The following is an 8,936-nucleotide window of genomic DNA, read 5'->3' on the forward strand; positions in this document are numbered from 1 at the left end:
TAATTCCTATTAAATACTTTGATCTTATCTCTACGTTTTCCGCCTGCTGAGCAATGAGCCTGGCCCTGCAGGTCCATGAGGGTCAGCAGGCTGTGCCACCCCGGCCCTGGGCCCAGCCATGTCCACGGCACACCAAGCAACCATCACAGTGTGCCCTGGCAGCCAGGAGGGACAACCCTGTCCTGGGGGGCATCAGGCACAGCATCGTCAGCTGGTCGAGGGAGGGGATTGTCCCGCTCTGCTCTGCACTGGGCAGACCTCGCTTTGAGTACTGTAAGCAGTTCAGGGTGACACAATCACAGAACCATTGAATCATCAGGTTGGAAGAGACCTTCAGGATCATCCATCCTGCATCCAACCAACCACCTGGCACTGCCCCTGTAACCCCTAAACTACTAAACCAGATCACCCAGAGCCAGCCAGATGCCTCTTGAACAACTCCAGGCATAGTGGCTCCACCACTTCCCTGGGCAACCTGTTCCAGTGCATGACCACCCTAAGAGTGAAAACAATATTTGTAATATCTAATCTGGATCTTCTCTGTCTCAGCTTAAGGCCATCTGCATCAAACTGCTTTAGAGCTGTGGCTAGCCAGAACTGTGAGCAACACAGACTTGTGCCCCAAGTTTGGGCCTCTCTGGTCACGGGGGGTGGTAAGAACTCCTGCCTACATCGCAGCCTGTCAGCACAGCCGTGGACAGCTCTCATCAATTTTGCACTGGTGGCTAGCAAAGTTCAGATTGTTCTTGTATCTTGGTATCTGGAATCCAGGAAATCCCATGAGTTCCTGCCAAGAGATGGAGGAGAGAGAAGGAAGGTGAACGATGCTGCCAAGCCCTGGAATCTTTAGCATTGCTGGCTTTCATGGTTTATTGAGGTTATTGCAGCAACTCAGCACCAGGCATTTAAAAATCTCTATGGATTTCTGCATTTAAATAACTAAATTCTAGACTAAACTAAAAACAACCAACACCTCCCTGCCCCCAAATTGTTCTTTCAAAGGTCTGAGCTTGCTGCTGTACTGCTCTGCCCATCCTGATGGAAGGGACTCAGACCCCACACCTCAGCACTGGCAGGAGCTCATGTAAGGAGGATAGGAAGCTATTAGAAAGTGTTCAAGGGAGAGCTACGAAGATGGCGAAGGGCCTAGAGGGGAAGATATATGAGGCTGAGGTCACTTGGCTTGTTCAGCCTGGAGGAGACGGAGGGGACACCTCACTGCCATCTACAGCTTCCTGATGAGGGGAAGTGGAGGGGCAGGCACTGATCTTTCTGTGACAGGACCTAAGGGAATGGCGTGAAGCTGTGTCAGGGGACGATTACGTTGGATATCAGGAAAAGGTTCTTCCCCCCCGAGGGTGGTGGGGCACTGAACAGGCTCCCCAGGGCAGTGCGCACAGCACCAAGCCAGTCGGAGTTAAAGAAGCATTTGGACAATACTTTCAGGCACACAGTGCCACCTCGGGGATGGTCCTGTGCAGGGCCAGGAGTTGGACTCGATGACCCTTGTGAGTCCCTTCCAACTCCGCATATTCCGCGCTCCTGCGACCCCCGCGCGAGCGCTCCCTCAGAGCCCGGACCGCCCCCGGGACCCCGCACTGCCCGCCCGGCGCATGCGCGGCCCCGCCCCGCGGGGCAGAGGCCAAGGGTGAGGGGTCGGTCGGTGCCGGCGGCAGCGCCATGGCGGAGCATGGCGGTGGCCCTGCCGAGCGTGGCGGGCCGCCCGCCGAGCAGCGGGTGCTCTTCCCGCCCACCTTCAGCGTGTCCGAGATCAAGAACAAGCAGCGCCGGCACTTCATGTTCCTTCGCTGGAAGCAGCAGCAGAGGAAGGTGGGGCGGGCTGTTAGCGGGCGGCGGGGGAGGCTCGGGTCTGGCGGATCTGGCTAACGGAGCGCTGTCCGTTCCTCGCAGGAGAAGCTGGCCGCCAAGAAGAAGAGGAGGAAGGAGCGAGAGGCCCTCGGAGACAAAGTAAGGGCTCCGGCCGCAGCGGGCCGGTGTGGTGGCGCGGCAGGCCCTGCCCCGCCGCGGGCGGGCACGGCGCGCCTGGGGACTGCAGCTCAGCCTTGGGCTGGGGCTCCTCAGCTTCGTGAGGGGAACGTTATCTTCACAGACTTCAGTGAAACGGAGCAGCGATTACAGTGAGGGTGATAAAACACTGCAACAGGTTGCCCGGAGAGGTGGTGGATGCCCCATCTCTGGAAACATTCACGGCCCCGTTGGATGGGACTCAGAGCAACCTATCTGGTTGAAGACGTTCCTCTGCTCACTGCGGGGGGGGCTGGATGTCCTTTAAAGGTCCTTTCCAACCCAAAGCATTCAGTAATTCTATCATCTCTGTGGTTGCTGGCTGTGGTAGCCTTCAGAAATGCTATCGTCTAGCAGAGGTATCAGTTAGCTAAGAAATATTGTTTCTACTGTGTTAAAGATGCTGTAATCAGGCAGGGTGAGTTTTAAGCTAATGGCATAAAAGAAGGCCCTTCCTGAAAAGTCATCTGTGTCTGCTGTGATTGCTATGGCATTTGTGTTGATGCTATTAGGAATTATACTCTGATAGTAATTTCTATATAAATTAAAACAATCAGATCTGACCAAACCATGCCCAGACCAGTTGTCTGCTGGATTCCAAGCCTAGCCATGAACAAGGGTTTTGCTTCCTTTACTGACCTGGTTGAAGACAGTCAGATGTGAGTTTCTGTATTATAGTAGTCTCACAAGAGTAGTGTAAGTTAATGGGGTAAACATTAGAGGCTGTTGGTCATTAAATTGTAGATGTCAAGGTTAAAAAGTGTTATATTGAAAGTAGAGCTCTTTTCTTCCATGGAAGAAAAGGGGATAGAAAGTTCTCCTATTTTTTCAGGGGGTTTTTGTAACTTTGTTTCTTGATTAGACTGAAGTTAAGCATTGCTACTGTTCTGGTGATGCTTTTCCTCCATGTGATGCTCTCTGATGTCCCAATACCTGTGCATATTTTTAATCAAAGTGATGTTGCAACGTCTTTTTTTAAAAGTGGCATAAAATAAATAATACTTCAGTTCTGTGTAGAAATATACACAATATCATGGTAGTATGAATGTGGTATTTGCAATATACTTAATAATTACATGAATGTGTTATGTTAATAAACTTATGTATTTTAGGCACCTCCAAAACCCATACCAAAGACTATTGAAAATCAGCGAGTGTATGATGAAACCACTGTAGATCCCAATGATGAAGAGGTAACTGCTTTAATTTCTGCATGCACTATTAAATTAAATGGTTTTTTTCTAAGAAGGGACATAAACTGGATTGAAACTGAATATTCAGCACTCTCCTGTTAATGTGTTGATGAATTACTTTATACACATGATGGCCTCACTAAGAGGTGATGTCATTCTTTCATTATCTGTGTTAAATAATTGCCTTTTGCATTACTGGTATTGATAGTAAGAGCTGCCCATGTTCATCACACTGGATTCTTAAAAATGTAAAAACCACATGCCTTGGGATGATTAATTACGAATAGATCTTGTGAATTGAAATTTACATCAGATTGAATAATTGTTCTTCAATTATTTTGTACATGGTGGAATAACAAGACTTCTGTTCTTCCAGGTTGCTTTTGATGAAGCAACTGATGAATTTGCACCATATTTCAACAGACAGACAGTTCCCAAGATTCTTATCACAACATCAGACCGACCTCGTGGGGTACGTGTTTTACTTGGAAAGTTATGAGCAGTCAAGTGGTTATAAGATACCAAGGTTTTTATACTGTGATTGATAAAATAAAGCTGAAAATAGTAGCATTCATGGTGGATTTTTTTCAGTTGTTTCATTCAGTGATTATCAATAACTTGTATATATGTATGTAATCTATTGGCTTCTCTAGTAGTGTTTTGTTTCCTTCATAATAAAAAACAACCTCATGCATATGTTCTTGTATTGACATGATCTACATTGCCTAGCTGGAGAAATTACTGATGTTTGTGAAAATCGTAAAAAAACATGCTTTAAAAATAGAAGAAAAAGTACACCTCAGAGAATTTATCCAAAAACACAGACATCTTCAGTTCCTGAAGAAATAGTCATATTGTACTTTGAAATGCTGTGAACTTTGTGTCCTTAATAAGTAATGAGTTTGGAAGTTATGCTTTTGAAATTTTCCTGCTTTTCTGTGATTGAGGGAAATAAAAAGAGTCCTTAAAAAAAACCCAAGTGCTGATGTGCTGCAGTCTTTGCTGCAAATGAATGTTTTTCCACTAATTGAATGAAGTAGTTTAATAACTTATCTTCAAGCATTTATGGAGATACTGGAAGTAATGTATCCTCAAGGATGGTAGTTGAAATGAGCAACCTTTCATTCCCCTAATAATTGAATTTGGCACTGAATTTACCACTCTGCAATTTAATTCACCTGTTTTGCAGAGAACAGTGAGATTCTGTGAACAGCTGGCTACTGTTATACCCAACTCACATGTCTACTATCGAAGAGGACTGGCTTTGAAAAGAATTATTCCACAGTGTATTGCAAGGGACTTCACGGATTTAATTGTCATTAATGAAGATCGCAAAATACCAAGTAACCTTTTGTCTATTTATTGAGGAAAGAAAAAAATTCTGTAGAGTGCATCAGAGATCAACTCTATGCTGTTTTCTTGTTACTGTGCAAACTAGAGAGTTAAAAATCACTGTGCCACCCTGACTATCTAATGGCTTATGGAACTTGGAATTATTAAAGAAAGTGTGTAGATAGGTTGGCTTTTTATTTTCTTTTAGTCTGTAATGCATGGATAACCATTGTTATTATTTTAGTAAATTTAATAGTTTGATTAATTAACAAGTTTTTCTGACCAGGAAGTTTCATTTCATTTTGCTGACTAGATGAAACATTAGCAATTAATAACTGGGAAAGTGATAGAGGATAACTCTTGTTAGCTATTGAAGCATAATTTAATGGACATACTTAGAACACTAGTTATCTAGTCTGTGAATGTATGTTTGAAAATAAAACCTTGTAAATTGGGCATGGATTATGGATATAATACTCTAATGTTGCATTTTGCATAAAATGTTCCTCTGTAAATTACATGTTGAATTTTACCATCCTTTTTTTTTTTTAACTTGGTGCACAGACGGTCTTGTTTTAAGTCATCTGCCTGATGGTCCAACTGCTCATTTTAGAATGAGTAGTGTGCGTTTACGCAAAGAAATAAAGGTGAGCCTCCAAAAAATTTTGAGAAATGGACAGTCTGTTGCTTAATGATGAATGCATTCAGTCTACTTGAACTATCAAAACTGCACTTTTGTATGATTCAGCTGATCTTGTTAAAAGTGGTTTTTTTTGTAAACTAACGGGTTTAAGGACTAGTGTATTCTACTTCCATTTTTGAGGTTATTTGCTGAACTTCTGTAACTGTCTGCCATGTATTTTTATAATCATGCCAATAAACAGCAGCTACAATTTTAGCTAAAATTCCCTACATCAATAGGGAATACCCCATGTATAGCATGCAGACAATAGGGTATATAAAAATCAGCAGTAGAAAAGGTTTCAATAGATGTAGGATTTTTTCAAGACTAGGAACTACTTCTTATTCTTATAGCTCTGTCACTTCTTCTGTAGTAAATACTGCTTACTTAGCCCTAAATAATTTGCAGTAAAATGCTCTTAGTTGGTATTAGTACAGAGGGAATATTCCTCTGACAGGTAGACGGCACTATTTGCTACACCCGGTTCGGCCAAGAGTAGAAATTTGCGCAGGAGAGAGGAAATGTAAAATGATTTGTGCTTTCTCATTTAATTTATATTGTTGAACCAAAGAATCTTATGTTACCAGCTGCTCCTTTACTTGTTTATGAATTTCAGTTGTGTTTGAAAAAATGATTAGGGCATGTTATCAGCCCTCTCGTCTTCCTATGTCAAACTCTACTCTGATAATACATTAAAATCCTTTTGCATTCCATCTGTTCTTTGCATTCTTCTTTCACTGCAGCGAAAAGGGAAAGAGCCCACAGAGCACGTCCCCGAAGTGATCCTGAATAATTTCACAACGCGACTCGGCCATTCCCTTGGCCGCATGTTTGCTTCTCTCTTCCCGCACGATCCTCAGTTCATCGGAAGACAAGTAGCTACGTTTCACAACCAGCGAGACTACATCTTTTTCAGATTCCACAGGTGATGTTTTCCACAAAACTCATTTACAAATGACAGGGAGTACTCTTGTAACTTGATTCCTAATTTTAATTCTTTTCTTCCCCAAGATATATATTCAAGAGTGAAAAGAAAGTGGGAATTCAAGAACTTGGGCCACGTTTTACGTTAAAGCTGAGGTCACTTCAAAAAGGAACTTTTGATTCCAAATTTGGAGAATATGAGTGGATTCATAAGGTATGTCTAAGTAATGATAATCATCCTGCTTGGATAGAATAAATCTGACATGAAATCTAACCATAAATCTTGTCCTAGAAAAGCAGTATAAATGCAGTTGTCAATACAGAAGTGTCTAACTGAAGTATTTAGAGCTTTATTTCTCAAAATAGACAAAGCAGAAACATTCTGCTGTATTGCAAGTCAAAATTAAAAACAGAAAGGATGGTGAATATACCATGACTACTTACTTGCAACTGCACTGTAACTGACACATTTCACTGCCTGTCCTGCTATAAGCTGGAGTGATCATCCTTGTTTGTATCCTGTTGCATGAATTTGTTGGTAAACAACTTTTCTTTTAAATTTTAGCGTAGAGAAATGGACACAAGTAGAAGAAAATTCCACTTATAAGTGAAATCTGCCAATTGCTGGTGACCAGGAATACAGCAGCTGCTTTCAGCTATGGATGATTTCAGACTTCTAACGATAATGATACTGAACAGTATCTGTCTGCAGAAAGACAAACTGCAAACAATAACACTTTCTACAGCAGCAGATCAAGTAGGATGTGTCTTTCTTCCTGTTTGGAGTCAACATGACAAGGACAGTGACTTTTTCCAGTTTAGCAGGAAAAACGTGGCAATGTTTGAGCAGCCTGTAATTTAGCTATCACTGAAGGTTTGCCATGATTGCTGCTGTGCTGTAGAAGTAGATTATGCTTCACAACATCAAAGACAGCAGATACGTCGGTTAGAGAAATTCTCAAAATAAAGTATTTCTAGTTTTACAGTTCTGTTTTGATTTTTCTCTGTTAACCCAGACATCTTCAATTAACAGGTAAGAGACAAATGTTTTAAACCTCTTTCTAACTTACAGTATGCTGTTCCCTGACAGTATGGTGATAGTTTTCCAAGAATGTTCTCCTATCTAGAGAACATTGAGAAGGCAGTTTGCAATCCAGGAAGTCCATGGTATTTTATTTCATTAACATCTTGCATAAAATAGCCATGTTGCCGAAGTTACAAAAATAATATGCTTGACTCAACAGGTATCTCTTTTGTAAATATCATATTGACAAGAGGTGTATATACCCAGAGCAGCTGAAAAGAAACAAAGACAGATGGGAAAGAATTTGTAAAACCCCCTTAGAGGAAGTACATAAAGCTATCTCATCTAAAAATGCTGCTCAGTGAACGTGTGAGGTGTCTAAGCAGGATTTTCCCCATTAAAATTTTAAAAATGCTTCTTCAGCATCATAGCTATACTTGAGTTGCTATTACCTGCAAATAAACTAGTTTTGCCTTAAGTTGGCACGTTCACTGGCAGCTAAAAAGCCAAGTTTTCTTTGAGTTACTTTCTTTTCATGTGCAGCTGTAAGTGCTTTTTTTAATTACTTAATGAATAAGATGGCTCACAGAGTAAGTCATCTACTAGGGTAGAATTACTCATTAAGATAAAAGATAATTTACTCTTTGTCTTTATTCAATGTCTGTGATACGGCACAGCTGTATAGCTGAATTACAAATTAGCAGTCAAAAATTTTTTTCTGTTCTATTTCTGTTATGCTTCTAAGTATAGTACTGCTGAAGCCTCATTGTTCTGTACAACTATTAGCCCCAGGCAGACTTGCAGCAGCACAAAATATTTAGACACTCCTCTATCTGCTCTGCAGCTGCTGCAGAGGGATGCGGTGACTGGTGAGGTGTCGCCACATCCAAAAGTTAATCAATGTCTTACAGTAATTTCAAGACCAGACTAAGTAAAGACACTTTTATTTTTTGCTTGGCATATAAAACTGATTCCCTTATGAAACAGAAATACGGAACTAGCATACAGTTCATTTGGAGAGGTAGATGGTAAGAGGTTTGACGACAGTAGCACTTGTAGAGTTAGATTTGGCACGTTAAAGCTAAGCTTTTGTACAGACTTCAAACCAGGCTGCTCCTTGAGGCATTCTGCTCATACACACATCAGCAAGTAGGAGAAGATGGTAAAAGATCTGAAAAACAAAACCAAAATCTAGTTAGACAGGTATCAGTGCTAAATGAAGCAACTCTATTTCTAATTTCTTCAGAGTATGCCATGGACAGCTATTAAGGAAAAAAATCCTCTTTTTCTACAGCTCTTTTATAAAACATTAGTTTAAACAATAAACTTTTAAAACCATGAAACTATCCCCAAAAGTACAGTAAGATAATCAAAGCTGTTACAAAAGAACTGAAGCTTAGTTTCTCCAGGCAGCCAAACTACTAGGTGGAAGAACAGAAAAAATTGTTCCCCGTCACTTTGTGTGCACTAAAACATCAAGGACCTACTCTGCAAAGCAGGGAGTTTGCTGTGTAACCAACAAACTACACTTCCTCTTCAGTGAGGTGTGCTGACTGTGCAAACATGAACGCCATTGGCTCATCGAGAAAACACCAGGAATTACAACTAAGAAACCCCCTCTCTTCAGGAAGTCCTGCAGGAGATACAGCAAAGTAAAGGAATTGTAGTGTAGGTAGTGTAACTAAAACAGAAACAAGTGTTCCATTCCAAAGGCTGTAACTGAGAAAGAAAATATGTATGTACATATGTGTTAGAG

At 41.5% G+C, this 8,936-nt stretch overlaps 2 protein-coding genes across 2 annotated transcripts in view; one reads left to right on the forward strand and one right to left on the reverse strand.

Annotated features, from left to right (window-relative positions):
* The first annotated feature begins 1,641 nt into the window (after window positions 1-1,641).
* Window positions 1,642-7,141, forward strand: RPF1 (ribosome production factor 1 homolog). Its single transcript, XM_017824907.1, has 9 exons — window positions 1,642-1,830; window positions 1,912-1,968; window positions 3,138-3,218; window positions 3,595-3,690; window positions 4,408-4,561; window positions 5,115-5,197; window positions 5,976-6,157; window positions 6,244-6,370; window positions 6,722-7,141. Exons 1-9 carry the CDS (start codon window positions 1,681-1,683, stop codon window positions 6,761-6,763), a joined length of 972 nt encoding a protein of 323 aa, XP_017680396.1. The 5' UTR covers window positions 1,642-1,680; the 3' UTR covers window positions 6,764-7,141.
* A 966-nt stretch (window positions 7,142-8,107) lies between these two features.
* The window catches only part of GNG5 (G protein subunit gamma 5), a 3,722-nt gene continuing 2,893 nt past the window's right edge, over window positions 8,108-8,936 (reverse strand). The window contains exon 3 of the mRNA XM_017824908.1: window positions 8,108-8,351. The gene's annotated coding sequence lies outside the window, so the exon portion shown is untranslated. The remainder of the gene's footprint in view (window positions 8,352-8,936) is intronic.

The sequence above is a fragment of the Lepidothrix coronata genome, unplaced genomic scaffold, assembly GCF_001604755.1.
Source record: "Lepidothrix coronata isolate B3197 unplaced genomic scaffold, Lepidothrix_coronata-1.0 Scaffold114, whole genome shotgun sequence".
NCBI lineage: Eukaryota > Metazoa > Chordata > Aves > Passeriformes > Pipridae > Lepidothrix > Lepidothrix coronata.

What these genes read in the sequence shown, in the direction of transcription:
- RPF1 (XM_017824907.1), top strand. Translation starts at nt 1,681, where the DNA reads ATGGCGGAGCATGGCGGTGGCCCTGCCGAGCGTGGCGGGCCGCCCGCC. An exon ending in TAGATCCCAATGATGAAGAG is followed by an intron (nt 3,219 to 3,594) that starts GTAACTGCTTTA and finishes CTGTTCTTCCAG; the next exon opens with GTTGCTTTTGATGAAGCAAC. An exon ending in CATCAGACCGACCTCGTGGG is followed by an intron (nt 3,691 to 4,407) that starts GTACGTGTTTTA and finishes CCTGTTTTGCAG; the next exon opens with AGAACAGTGAGATTCTGTGA.